The sequence below is a fragment of the Leguminivora glycinivorella genome, chromosome 21, assembly GCF_023078275.1.
Source record: "Leguminivora glycinivorella isolate SPB_JAAS2020 chromosome 21, LegGlyc_1.1, whole genome shotgun sequence".
In the NCBI taxonomy this organism is placed as follows: Eukaryota; Metazoa; Arthropoda; class Insecta; order Lepidoptera; family Tortricidae; genus Leguminivora; species Leguminivora glycinivorella.
In genome coordinates this window covers 11,209,157-11,233,921 of record NC_062991.1, presented here as the reverse complement: position 1 = coordinate 11,233,921, position 24,765 = coordinate 11,209,157, and the positions used below count along the sequence as shown (strand labels likewise).

The following is a 24,765-nucleotide window of genomic DNA, read 5'->3' as shown; positions in this document are numbered from 1 at the left end:
CAAATAGTGCTCACGTCTGAGTGAGCTGAGCTCAATTTTGTATACTTTAGGCTGCTAAAATTGATGTTGTCGCATTACTTATATCCTAAACTAAAAATTCAGTAGTTTACATGTGTGTTATCTTATCATGCTACTAAAATACAGTAAATGGAAGTTAAACGACATCAATATTAATAAGATAAGTCCGCCTACATTGTATATTACTGACTCTGTAACTGTGTCTCTTTTGTTTCCTTTATGTACAATAAAGCTTATACATACATACATACATACAATATTTGTCTGAAAATACTTCGAATCAAATGGCAATTACTTCGAAAACCTTTTAGGCAAACAAAAGGTTTTCTTGATAATTATAAACTTTAAGTATGTGTATGCAAAATAGTGTGTAATACAAATGAGGAAACACTTCCAATTTTAGATACATACTTACTTAAAGTTGTAACTAAAATGCGGTCGGCCCCTGTCGGCATCTTCATAAATTTGAATATGTACGACCGTGTTTTAGTTTTAAAATAATGTTATTTTATAAGCTAGATAACTGGACTACAGAATTATTACCTTTTCATATTTTTCCTTACAAAGAGAACGAATAAAATCAATGTTGAATATAAACTTTCGTAAATTTTCCATACAAACGTCAAAACTGCGAACAGATTCTATTGAGTCAGACGCCCGATCGGGCTCGTTCGGAGCGGACGTGTCGCCAAATTTGCTCCAATGACATTTGTTTTTGACACTGGAAATCATATACGGATACAAAAAGATTGCCAGTGCTATGAATGTATTCAAAAGTAATAAAGTAAATAAATATCGTCACGTCTAAAAGAGTCTCAGTTTAAAATCGTTTTTTTTGTGTTGTTTACTACTTATTATTGTTGAGAAATAAAAAAATATATGTAACTTTAATACAATGATAAGAAATATAGGTATTTTTTGTCTTCTAAACTTTATTAAAATGAAAGAGTTTTAAAATTAATTTTAACTCGTTGGACTTTATTTTCATTATACTGGTCACATTATTTAGTGTGTCAGTGTGTGTAACATTCTCTATCGCGAAGAGACATTCAGTGTGGCGTATGAAAAAACTAACAGAACTAATCATTATAATTATATTCTATAAACGATTATTTACGTAAATGGCGAAATTATTAATTGTAATAATATATTATCTTATCACAAAATTGTTCTGTATGACTTACCTTCTTACGTTCAATATAATTTTTAAATGGTGTTTGCACACGGGGCACGTAACCTTAGATTCAGACAACTTTAACTAAATTTTGAAAATTATTATTTTAATGAAGAATTCTATATATGGCAACAATTTTACATGTAAACTGACTGTCAACCTCTGTTCATACATAACCTCAACCTTTGTCTCAGTGCATTTATAACGGATGTTATAATGGCTAAACCAATCAGGAACAGTGAATTATTTTAATTCATTCGGAAAAGGGTTTAACCATTTATAATTAGAATAAACGAAGCACTGTTTTTTACACCAGAGTTGTTTTGATTTTATATGGTGTTTGCACAAATTTATTTTGAAAAATAATCGGAGTCAATTCGTGTGAGATGGTAACACTAAATTGACACTGTCCGCAATCTAAACACGCGGCAGCGTGTCAAGCCAAGTTCAAGTAACCGAACTGGCAGACAACATCGTGTGTAATATTACACGAACTATTTGGAGCCTCTATAGGCGTCCTCACAACAAAAACTATTTCACATAAACGTCTTAAATTTGGCTCTTATATTGATATTTATGACATACATATTATATGCCTGTCGTGATTGTTTCACCGGATGGTCTGATCGGAAGATTAGACCATTTCGTTGGATCTCCTTCTTGTTTATGTCTTATTATTTGTAACGTTTATTTTGTGTGTGTGTTAACGAATAAATTAATTATATTCTATTCTATTCTAAAAGTTATAAGAAATGATATTTGTGTCGCTTAACTTCAAACCTGGGTAAATCCATTCTGCTTTAAGGTTGAATATATAAAAAATATAATATGATCTGAAAGATAATCAACTTTATAGCTGAATGGATTTACCCAGTTTTGAAGTTAAGCGACACATTTTATGTCATCAATTGTCATAAAACATTTTGAGGACTGCCATTGAACTTGGCACCCGTTTAGATCTCACTGCTTTTGTCGTTGACGCCAACAACCAAGGCATATATAATATTGAACTTGGCTCATATTTCCCTTTTTTGGTTTTGATGGGATTTTAACTTTACAACTGATCTTCAGTGAAACTATAGACCTGTCTTAAGTTCCTCTCACTTAGGTCACTGACCTCTTCCAGTAAATTGCGGTAGTGTGCGAAAAGTATGTTGGTGAGTGTGACGTGCGTTAGTGTGTGTAAATGGGGTAATTTGACAGATACTGAATTTTTACCCATCGTGACGGGCTCTTAATATAAATACTATTCAAGTAATATTTCTTCATCGCTGATTCGTTTCAAAGTATTTCAAATAGCAGAACTACAAAACATGGCAATTCATTTATTCGACATATTATTACAAAACTTTCTCGTTTGTCGTACTACACATTTATAGATGTTTCTATTCTAGGCAACTTCAAATTGTCGATTTTATCGTGGCACATCACATACGTCTATAATAAAACTATTACATATTGGCTTAAATCCTATATTAGAGATGGTTTAGGTTAGGTTGGAATTGCGATTACACAGAAACAAACGGCTTACCGAGTAGGTTTAGGTTAGGTTAGAACTGCGACCTACACAACAACGAATGGCGTTTAAATTAGGTTTAGGTTAGGTTAGAACTGTGATCACACACAAGAACAAATAGTTTACAGAGTAGGTTTAGGTTGAAGCAAACGTATTGCAGAGTAGGTTTAGGTTAGGTTAGAACTGCGATCCTACACATCAACGAACGGTATATACATATTATAGTAGGTTTAGGTTAGGTTAGAACTGTGACCACACACAGAAACGAACAGTGTACAGAGTAGGTTTAGGTTAGGTTAAAACTGTGATCACACAGAAACAAACGGCTTACGGAGTAGGTTTAGGTTAGGTTAGATCTGCGACCCTACACAACAACGAACGTTTTTTAAAGTAGGTTTAGGTTAGGTTAGAAATGTGACCACACAAACAGCTTACAAATTGTAAAATTTTAGAAAAAATCACAATTGAAATAATATTCTGCGTAATGAATTGTATTTAATATAAAACAAAATGAAATGAAAAAACACGAAACGAAATACGACGATACAAAGTATACTCGGAATAACTTATCTACGAAATAAAAGTCTACGGTTTGATTTTACTTGTATCGATAGTTCTACGATATGAACTGTCGATGAAATTAAATTATTTGAAACGTTGTCTTTGAAATGATATTCGAACAAGTGTCTGTCGGCGATTCAAGGGTAAACCATCCGATCCGATATCGGATGTCGTAAGGATTTCAATGGAAAAAATACAAGATGGCGCCTGTAGTGTATGGGATATCGGTCCTACATCCGATATCGGATCGGATAATGTGAAAACGCACTTACGATTCATTAAGTTTTGAAGGAGGAAACAGTCGAGAGCGGAACCTCGATTTTAAAGATTTTTTTCGCAATATCTTTTAACTGAGTTGTTCTGAATGGACAATTTTTTTCGATAAATCTAGTTAATAACACTAGTATATTTAACTAAAATTCCCAAATTGAAAGGGCTCCCTTTCCTTTCCATTTTCGCTCCTGTAGCGTCTTAAATACCTAAAAGTACTTAAACACCTAAAAGTACTTAAATACCTAAAAGAACAACCAGCGAATCGTGTCATCATGCACGCACACAAGGGTAGCTTAGCTAACAACTGCGACACGACCGGCCGCCGCGGCACGTTGCCGTATCGTGCAAATGCCACATTGAGCGGTGTAGGGTTGCCAACCGTAGGTAGTATACAGAAAGACAGGAAAAATGCTCTGAGGAAAATGATATGATACATAGTATTGTAAGTAATATATTATTTTGGTTCAGCGTACTGTAATTATTTTTAATTTCTGTACGATTTTTTTTGTAGGTACTGTACTGCACACAATTACACCCATAGCTGGGCACCGTTAATCAAAAAGTTAACTTCGTTAATCGCTAATCCGTTACTAAAAAAGTTAACTTCGTTAATCGTTAAAGCGATACATTTCGACAAATTTAACGTAAGTTAAAGTTAATCGTTAATCCGTTAACACGTGAAAAAAAAAAGAACTTTTCTTTAAATATTTAGTTGCATCAGTAATATCAGTATCCACTATAACGTATTATATTTCTGTAAAAGGCCGAAGTACAGCTAGCCTATTGAACTCTAGGCTGCACGTGGAAGGCAGTGATCGCCTGAGCTACTGCCAAGAGCTGTGTCAGGAGAGATGCTGGCGGTGACGGGACTGTTGTGGCACTTTGGGCGGAGGAGAGGCTAGGGAACCGAATGTGGTCGTAAATAGGGCTCGAATTTGCTGCCCTATCACTACAACAGTCGCCATGGTAAAGCTTAGGATTCACCGAATCAAAGTTAGTAAAAGCAAATCCACGTGAAGAATACTTTTTTAGGTAATATTTCGGACTTTTAGCAATCGACATCGGTAAAACCTAGGATTTACCGGCAAATCATAGGATTTGCCGTACTTTGGGCTTTTATAGTAGCGTTCAGAACGTGTTTTTCGCAGCGCAGATGGCGCCTGTGCCCTACTAGATTAACGATTAACGGACTCGGAGAAATTTAACGGAAGTTAACGAGTCCGTTAACATTTTTTCAAGTTAACTTAAAAGTTAATCCGTTAATCGAAATGTTAACTTCGTTAATTAACGATTAACGGATTAACGAGTTAATGCCCAGCTATGATTACACCGTCATATTTAAAATAGATACCTAACTTAGATAAGTACTCGACACCGATAGCAATAAGAAGCTGCAGGGCAATCATGGTCGCGCGATAAATGATAAAACATCGGGCCGTCCCTATCGCACTTATAAATACTTAGTGCGATAGGGACGGCCTGATATTTTTATCATTTATCGCGCGACCATAATTGCCTGCCTGCTGTCTATAAGGCTGTCCTTTCGTCCTTCGTTCACATTAGAGATGGGCCGAATATTCGGTAAATATTCGGTATTCGGCATATTTAGTTAATCCCAGCATCTCCAGAGGTCCGACAGGTTTTCTAAATATATATTGTTTTTTTTATTCGAGGTGAGATTTTAAAGACCAGTTCTTCGAAACTTGCTATTGTCATTCTGAAATATTCTTTGAACTTCACTTCACTTGTCTTTAATGCCGCATATTTCCTTTCAAAATGAGTTCCGTCATTATTCATTTTATATATATATATGGGTTGACCCAGCATCTTCTTTTCGTCTCCTTTTTTTTAAGCGCCTCCGTAATACGAGCAAGAGCAGAATGCGTGTACCTAATGGGATCCATGTCTGGACTCTGGATAAAGACTGATCGTGAAGTTCTGCACTGTGTATAGTTATCGAGGCGCGGCGACGCACCGCCAGTTTTGGCGGCGCGGCGACGCGCCGCAAAAATTCTGCGTTGCGGTGCCGCGCCGCGAGTTTTTGCGGTGCGTCGACGCACCGCGAGTTCTTGCGTCGCGGTGCCGCGCCGCAGATTTCCTGCCGCAAAAACTGGCGGCGCGGCAACGCAACGCAGAATTTTTGCGGTGCGTCGCCGCAACGCGCCCATGTGGCCAGGCCCTAAGGGCCGTCTTGTTGTATTGGTCTGTGATAGTACCTGTTGACAGCAATCTAACTAAAAAACGACGGAAACTTAAGTAATCGCCATAATCAATAGCGGCATACATAAAATCTGTCCGACGACATTTTTCAGAATTGTAGTATCAATTCAATACATAGTAACGGTTAGATGGCTAAAAAATACCCGTTCGCGACTGTTAAATTACGCCTAAAGTTAAAAATAAAACCGTCTGGCGGTGTACAGTCGAATTCATTAATATGTGTACATTTTTTCACCTTAACTCGTTGCAATAAGGTGAAAAATGTACACATATTAATGAACTCGACTGTACCTAACCATCCATGAAATTGTTAGTAAAAAGATATTTGTACCTATTATGATTTTATTTTGTAAGTGTTTCGAACCCGACAAATTATAATATCTCTTGTTAGTAAGGCGGCGGAATTGAAAAAAGTCGTCTAGTTTTGAAGTTGATGTGACTGGAGAGTATACTGCTGACAAGTGATATCGTTGTGATCGGTAGACTTTACTGAGTACGAAATAATGACTTGTCGCATTCTCAGACTGTGGGGGGGTTAACTATGACGTTACAAAGATCCCGGTCCCGGGTTTCAATTTTTTGCCAATTTGTCTAGAACCCCTTATCCAATTTTGAAAAATGAGGTGTCGATTGAAAGCGTATAACATGCTGATTAAGATTTCTTATACGTGAAAAGTATAGTTTTGTTAGTTATTTTTTAATTAACAATAATGCAAAAAATCCTTTTTTTTTTACTCTCTTTTTTGATTTTTGTGACTCAAAAAGGCAATGAAAACGGCCACTTAGCTAAAAAATATGTTATATAAATCATTTAACTACATTATTAAGCTATCTGTTGCTTTTTAAATTTCTACGATCGGATAATAAATAAGCAAACTACAACCACATACCTGTAGGCGGGGAGTACCGCTTGACACGCGTTCCCATACATTCGGCTTCTACCAAATTACACCTCGCGCAAAATTCGTTTCAAGCAGATATACCTCTAATCTTATTCATCGTAACCTACCAATATTGGTATCATTTGAAAGTACAATTAAAGTACTTTAAGAAACAATGTCAATCATTTTCTTAAAATCAATAATCGCCGGTCTGCGGTGGTTACAAAGGAAAAAAGTGGGTATGCAATTTGACTGGTTTCCTAGGTTTGATACCCTATACGAGTTTAAAAGGGGAGGTAAAGGTGACATATGGGTTGTTCTCTGGCCTAAAAGCTATACAGAGGGTCAGGGGAGAAAAAACTAGGGTTTAAGTTTAGTTTTAAGGTATTTTTTCTTTTATTTGTTGATTTTATTGTGTTTAATTTTTTTGTAATTTTATCAAGGATACACGTTGGTTTCTTTTGCTGAAAATTCCCTTTTTTATGAGAAATGTTATGAATTTCATGGCATTTTCCGATAGAGACTAAAATTAACTTTCAAATAAGGCCACATAGTCATACTTTTACTTATATAATATTAAGGGTAATACCAAGTAATACCGTTTGAACTCAAACGACTTAGAGGTGCGGTTTTTTGACCCAGTAGCACAGATGTCATATATACCATAGATCAAGCAAACGTATCTACTTAGCGTGTCAAATGAACTCAGTGAAATCCACTGAGTTGTCCGTCTTTACTCGCAGCTTGCAGCTTTCGGGCGTCAATTTTTGTAAGTTGAAGTCAACCAAAACATAAAAAATGCCTCGTTACGTGATATTCAATTGCAACAACACAAAAATTATGAACAATCAAGAGCCTGAGACATATTTAAAATTACAGGCAAGAATCAACTTCAGTACAAAATTTGACACGCTCGGCCCCTATATAAATATATGAATTTGTTTCTTCTATCCAAATTAAGTTCTGTGCCCAGTAGGCATTAAAAAGTAATCGTAAAATCAAAACGATTGGATTTCGGTCGTTATACACATTAAATCACTAAAATGAAGTTACCTATAATGTTTTAGTAATTATAATCCTCACTTTTAGCCACTTTTCTCAAAACGTAATTATTCAACAGAAGTCAAGATAACATTAAGAGCATATTTGTTATTAATAATGCGTTATAAATATGAAATAGTTGTTGAGGTACACTTGTTAAGTACATGAAGCTCCTGCAAATACACTCAGTGTCATAAAAATCACACATCTCAATCGTTTGCGTTGAAGCAGTATTGACCAACATATTAGAGAGCAGGGCACGCAGGCCGCCTCGTAAGACTATGTGTGGCACTGAGGAACCAGTGAAGTCAGGTCTATGGATTGCTACACTGCTGCCCCGCTTGCACTACTTCGCCGGGGCTATTACCCTTAATATTATATAAGTAAAAGTATGACTATGTGGCCTTATTTGAAAGTTAATTTTAGTCTCTATCGGAAAATGCCATGAAATTCATAACATTTCTCATAAAAAAAGGGAATTTTCAGCAAAAGAAACCAACGTGTATCCTTGATAAAATTACAAAAAAAATTCAACACAATAAAATCAACAAATAAAAGAAAAAATAACTTAAAACTAAACTTAAACCCTATTTTTTACTCCCCTGACCCTCGTGTGTAGCTTTTAGGCCAGAGAACAACCCATATGTCACCGTTACCTCCCCTTTTAAACTCGTTTAGGGTATCAAACCTAGGAAACCAGTCAAATTGCATACCCCCTTTTTTTCTTTGTAACCACCGCAGACTGGCGATTATTGATTTTAAGAAAATGATTGACATTGTTTCTTAAAGTACTTTAATTGTACTTTCAAATGATACCAATATTGGTAGGTTACGATGAATAAGATTAGAGGTATATCTGCTTGAAACGAATTTTGCGCGAGGTGTAATTTGGTAGACGCCGAATGTATGGGAACGCGTGTCAAGCGGTACTCCCCGCCTACAGGTATGTGGTTGTAGTTTGCTTATTTATTATCCGATCGTAGAAATTTAAAAAGCAACAGATAGCTTAATAATGTAGTTAAATGATTTATATAACATATTTTTTAGCTAAGTGGCCGTTTTCATTGCCTTTTTGAGTCACAAAAATCAAAAAAGAGAGTAAAAAAAAAGGATTTTTTGCATTATTGTTAATTAAAAAATAACTAACAAAACTATACTTTTCACGTATAAGAAATCTTAATCAGCATGTTATACGCTTTCAATCGACACCTCATTTTTCAAAATTGGATAAGGGGTTCTAGACAAATTGGCAAAAAATTGAAACCCGGGACCGGGATCTTTGTAACGTCATAGTTAACCCCCCCACAGTCTGAGAATGCGACAAGTCATTATTTCGTACTCAGTAAAGTCTACCGATCACAACGATACCACTTGTCAGCAGTATACTCTCCAGTCACATCAACTTTTTCCGAGACCCTGTCGCCGCTCTACTATGTAAACTGAAATAGATACTATACACTAAAGAAAAAGCGATAAAGCCCACTGGTGGCAAAAAAAAAATTGATTTGTTACATACTTCGATCTTTACTCGGTAGGTATTCCGCCAATTACACGAAGCGCTTTGCTTCTTATTCTCTTATGCGCACTGCCAAGGAATGGAATTCCTTGCCGTCGGCTATATTTCTGAGCTCATATAACCCGGCAACCTTCAAATCAAGGGTGAACAGGCATCTTCTGGGCGAGCTCACTCCATCGTAGACCACGTCTTTGCCTTTGGCTAGTCTGTGGTCAAGAGTAAGCCCATTCATAATTTAAAAAAAAAATCTCTTGTAATTTTTGTGTACTAATTCTAATTATTTTTGCAGTCTGACTTCAGCGGGCGTGTGGTCAACAACGACCACTTTTTATACTGGGGGAGCGTCCAGAAGGACAATGAAGAACAAGAGTATAGATTCGAGATCGTTGAGCAGACGGAGTTTGTCGACGACGCCTGTTTCCAGCCGTTTAAAGGTATGCATACTTCTTTACGAAAGCGACTGCCATCTGAGCTTCTGTTTTTTAACTTTAATTTGTGATTTAGATTATAAATAATAATGAGCATATTTTTGTGCAGTCGGCAAAACGGAGGCGTACATCAAACGATGCGTGGCCACAAAGCTGCAGTCGGCGGAGAAACTCATGTATGTCTGCAAGAACCAGCTCGGCATTGAGAAGGTAAGAAGAAGAGACTACTAGAGAAAACTATAGGTATCCTTTTCTCTAGCACCCTAAAGAATAGGATGCATATAGATTTCTTTGTTCTTATTTACTGACAGACTTGTTTGACAGAGTATGATTTTATTATAACCATAATTTAATGTTTTGTAGGAATACGAGCAGCGGACTATACCGGATGGGAAGCTGTCAGTAGATGGGTTTCTTTGTGTGTACGATGTGAGCCTCGTGCCGGGCCGAAGCTGGGAGAAGCAGGTATGTTATTACAAGCTCTTATTCAACTTGCCTTGTTAGTATGTTAGTTTGGGTCAACGTAGAAGCTAAATTTGACCCACTTCCTGGTTTCCCACTTGAGCTAAAATTTTGCACACATATGTAAATCATATGACAATGCAGTATTATGGTATCATGGAGCTGATCTGATGATGGAGCAGAAAGGTGGTCATAGGAACTCTGTTATGAAACGTCGTATCCCCATCGACTAAGAGGTTTTTAGAAACGTCTCGGAGAGCAGTAGATGACTGTTGAAAGAATGGGGTCCATATTGGCTCATATAAAATTATTTGTTATAAAATTATTGTTTATACCGATTTGTGCTCCGAATGATCATTTCTCATAATTTTACTTATCATAATTTTGTTTCATTATTATCAATTGTACTACTGTCACTGTTCATAACAATCATTTAGCCGAAAATTTTTAATCATAAATTCTATACAAATATTTAATAACATTCATAATTTTGTGTTTAAGAAAATCATTCATCATACAATTATTTAGAAAGTTTTGGAGAAGTTCTATGAAAAGTTTGCGCCATTCATAGAAGCGCGCTTGGAGCTTTTACAATGACATATACAATTTGCATTAAAAAGTCGTTTCTGGTTTGATCACGGTCAACCTAACACGCTCCTCCTCGCTACGCTCGTCGTCGCACCTAACTGGACTGTCACATGTGATTTTTGTTCTGTTAACAATAATATAACGATAAATTATATTACTCGCAATCGTTATGACCAATAAGTATATAAGCATTAACATTAGTATAAAATGTATTTATGATAAATGACATTATGAACATAAGTCATTCGAAGTTACGATAGTTATTAACATCAAATTGTTATAAGTAATGATCATTATAATGTAAAATTGTATGAGAAACATTTTCGGACTACCAATAATCTATATACCAATTTTATATGAACTTTGGCGCACCCGAAAGAATGGTACAGTCGGCGATAAAAGCTTGTGCCATAAATGATATTTTTTTGCAAAAGAAACTTATTTTTAAATCTACAACTTTGCTACCCACATTCTGCTAGTAAATTTACCATGAATTGGCATACACTGCTATTCTTGAATAGCCTGCTGGCTAACCCTCTAAAATGGGAAAGCTTGGCCTTATGCCATTTATTTGATTTTGTTCTCAATATTCCCCACAATAAAAGTTCGGAGGTATTGCTTCATCATTTCGTCACTACTTTGAAAAAATCTCGTATCTCACGCTGCTCCTAAAAGTTAAAACGCAGTAAGTCTATATGCAATCCATACATACTTTACATACTTACTACAATTTTCTTTTCATTGACTGATGAAGATACAAGGTTTTTTTAAAAGTAGCGACGATTTGTAAGATGCGTTTTGGTTGGACCTAGTTTCGGCTAAAAATTACTAATATCCCAAAGTGAAAATTGATTTACTGTCACTGAAATAAACTTATATTTCCCACAGAACGAAACTCTAGCCGCAATACTCCAAAACATTATCAAACTGAAGAAACCAGTGGTCTTGGTCACCTCAAAGAACGACGAGGCCTGCGAACAAGGAGTCCGCGAGGCCGAACGACTGGTTCAAAGGAAGGAGTTCAAGGGATGCATACCAATAGTAGAGACGTCCAGTCATGATAATGTCAATGTTGATCAAGCATTCTTTCTACTAGCTCAGATGGTTGACAAGTGCAAGGCGAGAATCAAGGTAAGAAAAACAAACAATTACATACATACATACACATACAATCACGCCTTTATCCCATAAAGGGGTAGGCAGAACACACGAAACTACCAAAGCTTCAGTGCCACTCCTGGCAAATAAGGGGTTGAAAGAAAACGAAACTGTGACATTGCAGTGACAGGTTGCCAGCCTCTCGCCTACGCCACAATTTAACCCATATCCCATAGTCGCCTTCTACGACACCCACGGGAAGAAAGGGGGTGGTGGAATTCTTAACCCGTCACCACACAGGCAATTAAATTGACAATAAATAGCCCAAGTAGATCAAACTATAGTGAAAACTTCTAGCCCTGCACGGGAAGCATGGTCGCGCGATAGACGATAAAATATCAGGCCGTCCCTATCGCACTTACAAATAGTGCGATAGGGACGGCCTGCTATTTTATCGTCTATCGCGCGGCCATAGATATATCGCGATCCAGTATCAATTTGGATCCAGCGGTTTTAGGGTTCCGTACCAAAAAGTTACAAAAGGAATCCTTAAGGCGCCGGTCTGTTCTTACTAGCTCAGGTGGTCGATAAGTGCAAGGCGAGTAATTAATTAACAATTAAGGTAAGAGCATATTACATTAATAAAGATTATGGAATATGCGAGGCTGGAAGACTTTGGAAAGAGTCCAAAAAGATGTATACCGATAGTGGAAACTACATGTCATGATAATGTTAATGTTGATCAAGCGTTCTTTCTGCTGGGTCAGATACGTGATAAATGCAAGGCGAGGATTAAGGTAAGAACATAATTATTAGTATAACATGGGTAAGGAGTAAGCGAGGCTGTAAGGTAAGACTTTGGAAGGAGTTCAAAGGAGGATGTATACCTATAATGGAAACTTCGAGCCATGACAATGTCAATGTTGATCAAGCGTCTACTAGTTCAGATGGTTGATAAGTGCAAAGAAAAAATTAAGGTAAGAACATAATTAATAAAGAGTTATGGAGTATGTGAGGCTGAGATTTTGGAAGGAATTCAAGGGATGTAACACTTGACATTTTTCGATCTATTTCCGAGGACCCTTTTCAAGGTTTATTTTTTAAGTAAGTTCGAGTCTCACGGGAGTTTAGTTAAAACTATATTTTGTACTTGTTATTAATGATAATTATTTTCTTTATCAGGTTGCCAACTATGCTGAAGCGTTGCGGATAAGGAGAGAGACGTTAGACTTCGTGACGGAGGCTTTCACGCAGCTCATCAGGATACACGTCCAAGATCACAAGTAAGTTCTACTATTTAAAGTTTTTGTAGTCTTGGAAAAAAGATACAAGACTTAATCGCGTAAAACTTACGTTTATATTTAACCCGACGTTTCGGACATGTCACGGGTCAGGGGTAGTCTACCCGTGACGCGACCACGGACGTAATGACATGTCCGAAACGTCGAGTTAAATATAACGTAAGTTTTACTCGATTAAGTCCCGTTTTAATTTAATAATATGAGTGAAGATCGTGTTAGTTTAAATCAATATAAAAGATACAAGATACAAAAACTTATCACTGTCGCGATGATCCAACATGAAGTCTTAGGTTTCAAAAAAAAAATAGCACGCCATTTTGTTCAGTTTTGAGTTGATTCACGCCAGTTTTCGACTCTGAATTCACGGAGATCTGACCCTACTGTTTGCCCTGAGAACTTTGAATGTACCTAATTTTTTTACGATTAATTTAAGATACATACTTTCTGACCAACTCGGCGTCCTGTTGTTAATCCTAAAGTCAATATCGTTGAGAGAATTAATTTGATTCTTTGTATGCTTTTTCTCAGGGAGATATGGTCCGCCGTTAGCAAGAGACTGTGCCATCATCCAGAGTGGGTGAAATTTGTACAGCAGTTTGGAAACGATGGTACCCAGGTGAGATTAATTATTCATCTTGTATTCCGTGACTTGAGACTAATATGGGCGGGCTACTTGCCTCCTAATCATATCAGCTTCTTTTTAAGAACTGTCAAAACGAATTTGAACGACTTCTTAATATGGAATTAATATGAAATCAAATTGAGTGACGTAACGGCCAATTCAGTTACTTTATATATTTCTACCTGACTTATTAAATAGAAATTGGATTTAAAAATAACTTCTGTCCATGTTTTTCTCATAATTATCTGCTGCTTTATTTCATGCATGGTATAAAATATTTTAAGAACAGTCAAGTTCCCTATTGTAAGGTAAACACCAGTGGGTGTAGCACACTAGTGGGATAAACTTTATCGCATAGTTTACATGATACGATATTTTTTCTCGTACTTCGATAATCGTACGTTCGAGGCGAGAAACTCGTACCATCTAAATGAGCCTTAATAGTGCGAAAAGGACGGCCTGAATTTATATCGTTTATCACGCTACCGTGCTTCCTTGCCAGACCCTTTAGCATAACTTGCCTTGTCGCGCGCGAGACTTCAAGTATGGACTCGCGCGCGACAAGGCAAGTTGTGCTAGAGAGGACAACTCTCTAGTATACAATAAAAAAATACTGAGTTAAAATGAATAACTTAGCTTTCATCTGAAATTCCATTGTTTTTTTATGAGATATGAGGCAAACGAGCAGACAGATCGCCTGATAGTAAGCGATCACTGCCGCCCATGGACACCCGAAACACCAGAAGTGTTGGAGGTGCGTTGCCGGCCTTTAAGATGGCGTGTACGCTCTTTTCTTGAAGGTTTGAAGGTCGTATCGGTCCGGAAATATCGCAGGCAACAATTCATTCCACAGTTATAGTCAGTTATAGTTGCTAATACAGCATAAGGGCCTGTTAGAGAGATAAACGCTACATTTATACAATGCCCTGTCTGTGTCTGTGTTTCCGCATGAGTATGTACAATCCAGGTCTCTTTAAAGCAAGAGTAAATAGGTATCTCATAGGTAAGCGTGCTCCACCGTAGACCGCATCATCACTTACCATCAGGTGTGATCGTGGCCAAACGTCTACCTATTCATACTAAAAAAAACGCTAAACAATATTTTAATTTGTAGGTTGTGTTCCGACGCCACGTCCGAAGGCTGAAGGAAGAGAAATCCGCCAAGAAGCTTCGTAAACAACTAGCCAAGCTTCCACAAGTGTTGGCTCGAATGCAACTACCCACTGAAGAGCTGAATGAAAAGTAAGTTTCTCGATTCGATATCCTACTAATATCAAATTAAATAACGAGTGTTAAAATTAAGCTGCGCAACAAAAAAACTAATCTAAGTCTAATTCGGGCAAAGCGTCAAGGCCGATTTATTTGTGGGGCCGAAGACTCGAAGCGCCTCTCGAGAGACTCGTTGGCGCAGTTAAAACACTAAACGACTTTCATTTACTTAGGGCCGGTTGCATCAAACCGTCTGTCACCGTTAAGGCGTTCGTTAAATTTTATTGTATGGGAAGTTCCGTAGTCGTGTGCTGCGTGACGATGATGTGTCTGTCAAATGTGGTTGATGCAACTGGCCCTTAGAAAGAGGAAGCACACTGACATTTTACCCCGCCAGGCGGCGCCTGTGCAAGTGCCTAGGCATGTCACTGCCATTCATATGTGTGTGAGAGAGAAAAAACTCGCTCTCACGTATGAAATTCTTGACTTGAGTGTGCCTCCTTATTGATTTACTACGAGTTATCTCATTGTTACTGGTGAATTCTCAATACAACTTGAGACTCCGCTGTTATATGATGTAATTGTCGGTAAATGTGGCTCTACGCCACCCCAAAGTTGTGTGCATAAGAATGGAAAGAGTTGCGTGAGTCTGAGTGAGTGAGTTAGTTAAGAGAGCCTAGTCTACGGCTGATGCGAATTCGATTCTCGCTGGAAGCGTAATTTTTTAAGTTTTTTCCTTCAACTTGAAGTATCGTTAGCAGACATTTCCGCTTGTTAAAAAAGAATCAATTAAATCTAACATTAACATTTGAACATTTATTTTTAGTGATTGGCCGATGGTAGTTCGGCAGCTACGTTCCCACCGAGACTTCTCCGTGTACTTTAGCGGAGCCCGATGCACTGAGTCGGGCTCCGAATCAGGATCCGACGAAATCCAGCATCAAGATACTCTGCCGGTTGGAGAAAGAGCTAACAGATATCAGGTACAGTAAAAATAGTAAAAATATTATAAATATTATTAATTACAGATATAGTGTTTAATGGTTTTCCATCGTAATTTCTCGGAATCGTTCGTACTTGTCGTGCTAGCGCGGTCACGTTAGTAGTTCTTGTACTGACTGAAATAGCAAGACACGTTCGTGAATTTCCGTGAATATACGAAGGAAAACATTTCGCACTTCAACGTAATTACACCTTAATTCAACGAAGAATTAAGTAACTAACTAACTGAATGAATTTGTCCGCAAATTTTATACATATCGTCACTACTTTTAAAAAAACTTGTATCTTCGTCTGTCAATGAAAAGAAAATTTTAGTAAGTATGTATGGAATGTGTATAGACTTACTGCGTTTTAACTTTGAGGAGCAGCGTGAGATACGAGATTTTTTCAAAGTAGTGACGATATATCTGTTATTTATTTTTCACATGGTAGTCGATTACTAGGTTTTCGGGGGATTATATTGTATGGAATGTGTTACTATTCACTTGCCGATTATCAAACGTGGCCTAGAGATAGGGATCCACAAGCTATACTCTGACACAATCAGCTTGGCAGTAAAAAAAGACTGAAAAGTAAAAAAAAATGTTATGCAGATTTTAAATTTTTTTATGGAAATTTTTAATTTTATCTTTTCTGCTGACAAATAGGCAGGCAAGCATGGTCGCATGATAAACAATATAACGTCAGGCCGTCCTTTTCGCACTATTTGTAAGTGTGAGAGGGACTTGAAGTTTATCCGACTAGTGTGCTACGCCTGCTGGAAACGTATTTAGGTCTTGTCTAGGATAATTTTTAATTTAATTCCTATGTGATTTCAATAACTAAATATATTGTACTTACATCATTTGTTACAGACGTTGGGACAGTCTCAGAAGATCCCTTACGAGATCCTGGAGACGAACGAGGCAGCTTCCGTCTTCAAGACTTTCTTACACGAGGCTCAAGAGGAACAGAGGAATTACGAGTGAGTTTTACCAAAGAGGATCGAGTATTATAGAGTTACTGTCAAAGTAAAATGTGTAATCAGTAATCACAGCGCACACTGTGCACGGACTGCCATCTCACGACACAATCTTAAAACTTTTGAACCTCAGTTTTGACAATTTGGCCCATATTAGCTTGATATGTGTTAAAATGTCAAATATTAATATTAGCGCCATCTAGCCGAGCGTTCCCCAAAGGTGTAACGCCATCTAGGCCACCGTACCTTTTTCTGTAAGGCTCTGAGGTACGTTTTTTTCTTAGACTATCCGTCAATACGGAGTTACATAAATGAAATGAAATGAAAATGAAATGAAATGAAATAAAATGATATGAAAATGAAATGAAATATAAATGAAATATTTTATTTCGCTATGTCTTTGGTTTTACTTTTATTCGGGGCGGCTCACTCTGCGTTTCTTTTATACATTCCGGCAGCCGCGAGTTCGCGAACCATAAACTTTGACGACCTTCTCGCTGCGCAATGGAACTCAATGTCGCACGCAGTCCGTTGAAAGGTCGTTGACCGTTGCGACGTTGAGGTCGCCTTCTATACTTGTCAGTGGCGGCTGGTGAAAATTTGTGCTAGGCGACACCAAAGCAAAAAGAAACCTACCATAACATTAGGTACTTTACTAGTAATCAATTTTAGGCAAGCCGGTGGGAATCGGCTTGTATGGACCAGCCACTGCTGATACTTGTACTTATTCTAAACTAGTCTCTGTAGTTGATTTAATTTAAAACTACTATAATTATATTGTTCATTCTTATCGAGCCAGGTTTTGTAAATGCATATAAGGGCCTAATTAGACAGAATAAAAATATTTTTAGATCACCATTTGTCAAATTTGTCACTTGTTTGTGCTATAGACTGTCAAGCAAATCTTGTTACTAAAAAACCGGCCAAGAGCGTGTCGGGCCACGCTCAGTGTAGGGTTCCGTAGTTTTCCGTATTTTTCTCAAAAACTACTGAACCTATCAAGTTCAAAACAATTTTCCTAGAAAGTGTTTATGAAGTTCTACTTTTGTGATTTTTTTCATATTTTTTAAACATATGGTTCAAAAGATAGAGGGGGGGGGACGCACTTTTTTTTCCTTTAGGAGCGATTATTTCCAAAAATATTAATATTATCAAAAAACGACCTGAGTAAACCCTTATTCATTTTTAAATACCTATCCAACAATATATCACACGTTAGGGTTGGAATGAAAAAAAAAAAATCAGCCCCCACTTTACATGTAGGGGGAGTACCCTAATAAAACATTTTTTTCCATTTTTTATTTTTACACTTTGTTGGCGTGATTGATATACATATTGGTACCAAAATTCAGCTTTCTAGTGCTAACGGTTACTGAGATTATCCGCGGACGGACGGACGGACGGACGGACAGACAGACATGGCGAAACTATAAGGGTTCCTAGTTGACTACGGAACCCTAAAAAGGCATAAAATTCGAGTAATGTGGTTTATCGACCCATAGAAAATTTGAATTTCGAGCCTTTAATGACAATACCTGCTTGTTTGACCGTTCGTGTGATTTTAGAAAATATTATGATGATGATGACGAATCAATCCAAGTACACGAGCTTGATACTTAATTCAAAATAATTGTAATAATTTTATATCCTAAAATTATTAGGTTAGGTATAACAAAAACCATGTATACGCAACTATGGGACCAGTCTCTCTAGCTATAACGTAAACCTGTAAAGGTTTCGTATAGGAGGTGCAAGCACCTACTGCTTGCCCTTAGAGTTGGTCAAAGACGCCTAGTCTTACAAATATGACATATAGAGGAGAAATTTTGACGGCTTCCACTGTGACGGGGTGGCCTAGGGGTTTATGGCGTTAGCCCGGATTGCTAACGCCGGTTCAAATCCGGCCTTCGCCACTGGTGGTGTCCGTCATTTTTTCTTTAATATATGACGTCTTGTTTGGATTTAAAAAAAAACATGTAGTCAATTTTGCGTAAACTCAAACAAAAACCTTTTTCAGATGGTGCCAACAGTTCAAGCGTCTCCTCGAAGAAACCGGCTACGTCACCCCTGGCAAACAACTCTCAGAAGTGAGAGTCCTGCTGATGGGCAGAGAGTGTTACGAAGCTTTATCTGAAGAACAGCAGCAGAGAGTGTATGATCAGCATCAGAGGCACATACAGCAGAGAGCCAAACATAACTTACAGGTTAGTAAATCCATACTAATATTATAAATGGGAAAGTGTGTGTGTCTGTTTGTTTGTCCGTTTTTCACGGCAAAACGGAGCGACGAATTGTGATCTTTTTAAGTAGAGATAGTTGAAGGGATGGAAAGTGACATAGGCTACTTTTTGTCTCTTTCTAACGCGAGCAAAAACTAGTAACTAGATAAATATGAAACCTAAATCAGAAAGAACCCACCCGTCTTTTGAGTCTGAGGGAAAAATTGTATCACTACAGGTCCATTTACAACAGCTGGCAAGAATGGAACGAATGAGCGGATGAAATTGTCTATGTGTGTGACAGATTAACCAATATCGCAGTATAATAAAGAGTACTATCGTACATTATGGCCACTCTCGCTCCCCGCTGAAAGTGCCGCCCACCCCCTGGTTACCTCACAGTTACCGCCTGTCAAAAACGCGAACTGTCGACCTGTCATATCTCACTCATACAAGCATGGTACGCGTTCACCTACACGAGCTTAGAATGTGTGCTAGGAACGCGCCTCTTTCATATATTTTGATTACGACTGAGTGACGTCACGGTCAGCTGATTTACTTTATATATTTCTATGTGATTTATAAAATATAAATTAGGATTAAAAATAACTTCTGTCCCTGTTTTTCGTCTATTTATTTGATGGTTTATTTCGAGCATGGTATAAAATATTTTAAGTAGTCAAGTTGCCTCTTAAAATGTATCTTGTTGTGTTACAGGAGCTTTTGCTCGAGCATGCCGATTTGTTCTACCACTTCAAAAGCATCTCACCGACTGGCACTATCACTCAAGAGGATATCAAGGAAATCACTGATGTTTTGCAAGACGACTTCAGGTAAATATGACCATGTAATGTAATGCTAGCATTTAATCTTAGGCAGGAAAGCGCTAGTTGGAGACCTGTATGAAGATAATGCTAAATGTGCCAGAAATTTGCAAGCGGTGAAAAACAGAGTTTTGTGAATTCGCCACTTTTACGTTGAAATATTAACCCTAAAAGATATTTGTTACAGTCGGTGCAATCCTTATAAAATAAAATAGAACATGTTTGAATAAGATAGGAGGGCGGAATTTTGAACAGTAATTGACAATCTGTAAAGTGCTCGCCTGTGTTAAAAGCTGCAACTGGGCATAGCCTCGTAAGGCCCACCATAGTTAGTTTTCCCATTTTGAATTGAACCTTGTTCTGTAAGTGAACTGGTACGAATTTCGTTTGTTTCAAAAATCAATGTATCAATGGAAATTCTACTTTATTTGGTTCATGAAAGATTCAAATTAGATTGCAACAATATGTACATTGTAATGTACATTGGGCCATACTAGGATAGAGGAAGGGGTACTTTAAATTGTGGGGCATCACAAAAACCCCATTTTGCATAAAATATTAATATCCAGATACGTGTTTCAGTTTCTTTAACCCTTAAATGCATGAATTTTTCTTTTAACGAGATATTAATATATGTGATAGACAGTGGTCTTCTGATTCTGGGAAAAATAATAAAAAAAATATTTAAGATAGATTTTTATACTAAATCAGTGTTAGAAGTTAAATAGGCCAAATCTTATTTATATAAATATATCGTAATTGGTAAGTTTTATTTAAAAAAAAATACTACTATTAAAAAGGTACACTTTGTGAAACTTTTATGATAAAATGTATAAACATAAACTAATTATTTACTCCGAAAAAATCAGCCAAATCACATACTAAAAATTGCCATCGACCTGTTTTTTCACACTTTTCCGCCATCTCATCTTAATCCAATAATAAATAGTAAATCATTATATTATTTCATTTATTTCATTTTATATTAAATAATAATAAATAATGAATACTAATTAAGCAATAAATGTGATTTTGGATAGATACATATCGAGCCACGGGCCATCAAATATATGATGCATATATTCATCACCATGCATTTAAGGGTTAACATGTGTTACTCATAACTATTTTCTTTACAGATATAAAATGCTGGATCGCATGGAGCAAGATCGCAAGTTGATGCTGTTTCAACATCTAGGCTTCGTTCACTGTCCGATGCGCGAACATTGTCCGGCCGGACCTAACTGTCTAGATGCTACTTTACCTGTCATACTCAACACAAGAGTCGGGTAAGTCAATTCAATCCTAAATACGTATCTACTTTACGGTGATCCAGCGACCTAATAGTATTTTATACAATCGTGATATAATACAAAGCTTTTCAGTCGAGTGCCATGTTTAGGCCAAGAAGCTTGCTGAATGGCCTAATACTACGGTACGAGAGTGAAAAGCTTAATTATATCATTATTGTATACAATACTTTTTCTATCAGTCATCATCTTTATCATCAATGGACGAAAAATATCATCATTCAAGTTAGGGTCCCCCCACATCTAGCGTCTCGCGAGCATAGCGTCGGGCCAACTGTATGGAAAAAGACGCCGCGTCGACGTTAGATGTGGGGGGACCCTTAAAATTAATGTTAATAGCGTCGTTCACCGTTGTATCAACATCGAATTACCTGGAAACCAATTGTTTGTAATAACCGTCTCTGATTGGTCGATAACGCAATAGATAAAAAAAATGTGTTTCAGATGAAGAAAAACGCGCCAGGTATCGCAAATTAGTATAGAACTTGTATGAAGTTCTACTTTTGAAATTTTTTAAGTTAACTAAAGTGAAGTGTAATGAATTACATATTATAGTTGACTAAGTGTCAAAGACTATCCAACACTGAAAAGTCAGCACGTATAGTTTAGTCTGTGGTGTCCTAATTGACAGATTAAAGTCGACGAGTAGAAAAAGTATGTTTTGGCCTCCTACACCAGATCACGCCTTTCGGTGCTCTAAATTCGTATTCTAATCTATAAGGCCGAATAAAAATCTTAGTATTTTTTTGCTGTACGCAAAAGCATTATAGTGTGGAAGTATATATAAATATTTGGTGCTGTCCATGTCATAACGTGCAGCTTTAGCTTCGTCAACTTGAATATTTTCTTTTTTGATGGAGATAAGAGGTATTCTTATTTATTTGACAATGGTATCTGTTGACAGGTCATTAACTTCAACGGGAGAATCTCAGTGTCACGCGGGCCCTCCGGCGGCACCCTGGGCGCTCACGACTGACTCCAATCAGATCAACGTCATCATACTAGGCGTAAGTTTTACATATCCATTACCGTAGGATAAAGACATATCGTCACTACTTTTAAAAAATCTCGTATCTCACGCTGTTCTTCAAAGTTAAAACGCAGTAAGTCTATATGTATTCCATACATACTACAATTTTCTTTTCATTGACAGACGAAGATACAAGTTTTTTTAAAAGTAGTGACGATATATAACTCCGTATAGACAGATAAAGTCTAAGAAAAAAAAACCGGCCAAGAGCGTGTCGGGCCACGCTCAGTACATAGGGTTCCGTAGTTTTCCGTATTTTTCTCAAAAACTACTGAACCTATCAAGTTCAAAATAATTTTCCTAGAAAGTGTTTATAAAGTTCTACTTTTATGATTTTTTTCATATTTTTTAAACATATGGTTCAAAAGTTAGAGGGGGGGGGACGCACTTTTTTTTTCCTTTAGGAGCGATTATTTCCGAAAATATTAATATTATCAAAAAACAATCTTAGTAAACCCTTATTCATCAGCCCCCACTTTACATGTAGGGGGGGTACCCTAATAAAACATTTTTTTTCCATTTTTTATTTTTGCACTTTGTTGGCGTGATTGATATACATACTTGTACCAAATTTCAGTTTTCTAGTGCTTACGGTTACTGAGATTATCCGCGGACGGACGGACGGACGGACAGACAGACATGGCGAAACTATAAAGGTTCCTAGTTGACTAAGGAACCCTAAAAACGTACCTCAGTACCAGACAGAAAAAGGTACGGTGGCCTAGATGGCATTACACCTTTGGGGTACGCTCAGCTAGATGGCGCTAATATTATTATTTGACATTTTAACACATATCAAGCTAAGAATATGGGCCAAATTGTCAAAACTGAGGTTCAAAAGTTTTAAGCCCGTGTCGAGAGATGGCAGTTTATGCACTGTGATTACACATTTTACTTCGACAGTAACTCTCTATAATACTCTATCCTCTTTGCCGTAGGATCAAAGGGTGTATGGGACAGACGCAAATTTTGTCAATTATGCCTTTTGAGTCATGAGCTATCTTGTCCATCGCCCCCTTTTCAGGTTTTTCTGCGATTACTTTCTTCCCCCTCTTTTAATACCCCTTCGGTGACCAATAAACATACGACCTGATAGTAGAAATGAAACAGTCAGCCTAAGACGCAAGCAATTCCAGAGGCTGACTTCAAAAATTGTACATTTTTTTGAATAATCAGAATCCTAATAGTCCGAACTAACGAACGATTGAACTAAGATTGCACAAAATATCCATGGATCTAAGGGCCGGTTGCATCAAACCGCCTGTCACCAAGCTTTCGTTAAATTTTATTGTATGGGAAGTTCCATAGACGTCTGCTGCGTGACGATGATTGGTCTGTCAAATCTGGTTGATGCAACTGGCCCTAAGTGTGACAAGAGCCCTCTAAATGATAAAATTTATTAACTAAGCGCCTCGATCTGTTCATCAATTACGTGCTACACGAACTACATCAGCAATTTCTGTTGGGCTTAATAATGATTATTGATTACAACTAGGTAACAAATCAAATTATTTTATTGAACATCTTTGATTTGTTTTTTTTTTTTTCAAGTAGTCACATTACTATTTATAAATTGAATAGGGGGGAGCCTTGCCGTTTTTTCTTTCGTGTATGATATCTATTTCAACTTAATAATGATTCCCAAAATTTCACCTGATTACAGGTCGAAGGAGTAGCAGGCGAATTTGGCAAGCGTCTCCTAGCTGGTTGTGATTCGGATAAGAGGGTATCCGTTCAGAATCAGATGTGGCGCGTGGAGCAACGAGTACGGACTGACGACTTCAGTGCTGAGACTACGAATATTGATGATTTCACGCCTAACGGTAACTCAGTCCTTACTAAATATATCTATCTCTATCGTGACATCGTGTCAATAATGAAAAGAACAAAATACCCTGCTGCTTTTCTTAAAGTGATTACTCTATAACAATTTTAATGATCACCCTTTCTTTCGGTACTTGATTTTCCTATAGGTACTCCATAACTTTAGGCTTCTTCGAAAGATTCTGGATGGTATTTATTTTGTACTTAGCGACTAATATATTGAATGCATTTTTCGTCAAAGAAAAAAATTTAATTTATTTCAATTCCTACAGGATACTTCTGCGTGTACCAAGATCAGGAATCATTCGAGTACATTCGTGGATGCGCCGAGAAAACGCTCCTTTCCAGCCTAGAACAGGAAGATAAACTACCTTTCCAAGTAAGTAATAGCTAACGTATTCTGGGAACAGTGGCAAATAAACATTTCTATTCCTAAGGATTTAACAAATTTTCTTTGAAGAGATAAACCACGATAGAAATTAGTAGTTTCAAAAATGCTAAACTTGTTCAAATTAAAATATTTTGGGACTAAATATTGTGTATTGTCAGGTGACCAACACAGGTTCATAGCCATAAGTAAACCACAATATGATATTACTATATTAGTTATTGATTTTTAGTAGTCTGTCCATAAACAGAACCGAAAACGGCTCACGACTCCTGAAGTTTCAGTTTATGCGTCAACTT

The 24,765-nt window shown here is 37.1% G+C and overlaps 1 protein-coding gene across 1 annotated transcript in view; it reads left to right on the top strand.

The window, feature by feature from the left end:
- LOC125237403 (rho GTPase-activating protein 190) overlaps window positions 1-24,765 on the top strand; it is a 109,962-nt gene that overhangs the window by 12,472 nt on the left and 72,725 nt on the right. Inside the window, exons 4-18 of the mRNA XM_048144439.1 lie at window positions 9,490-9,634; window positions 9,738-9,838; window positions 9,992-10,093; window positions 11,567-11,809; window positions 12,959-13,059; window positions 13,606-13,693; window positions 14,814-14,941; window positions 15,735-15,891; window positions 16,765-16,874; window positions 18,889-19,075; window positions 19,808-19,923; window positions 21,054-21,203; window positions 22,129-22,231; window positions 23,918-24,077; window positions 24,351-24,457. Of these exons, the coding sequence (XP_048000396.1) occupies window positions 9,490-9,634; window positions 9,738-9,838; window positions 9,992-10,093; window positions 11,567-11,809; window positions 12,959-13,059; window positions 13,606-13,693; window positions 14,814-14,941; window positions 15,735-15,891; window positions 16,765-16,874; window positions 18,889-19,075; window positions 19,808-19,923; window positions 21,054-21,203; window positions 22,129-22,231; window positions 23,918-24,077; window positions 24,351-24,457 (1,998 nt within the window). The remainder of the gene's footprint in view (window positions 1-9,489; window positions 9,635-9,737; window positions 9,839-9,991; window positions 10,094-11,566; window positions 11,810-12,958; window positions 13,060-13,605; window positions 13,694-14,813; window positions 14,942-15,734; window positions 15,892-16,764; window positions 16,875-18,888; window positions 19,076-19,807; window positions 19,924-21,053; window positions 21,204-22,128; window positions 22,232-23,917; window positions 24,078-24,350; window positions 24,458-24,765) is intronic.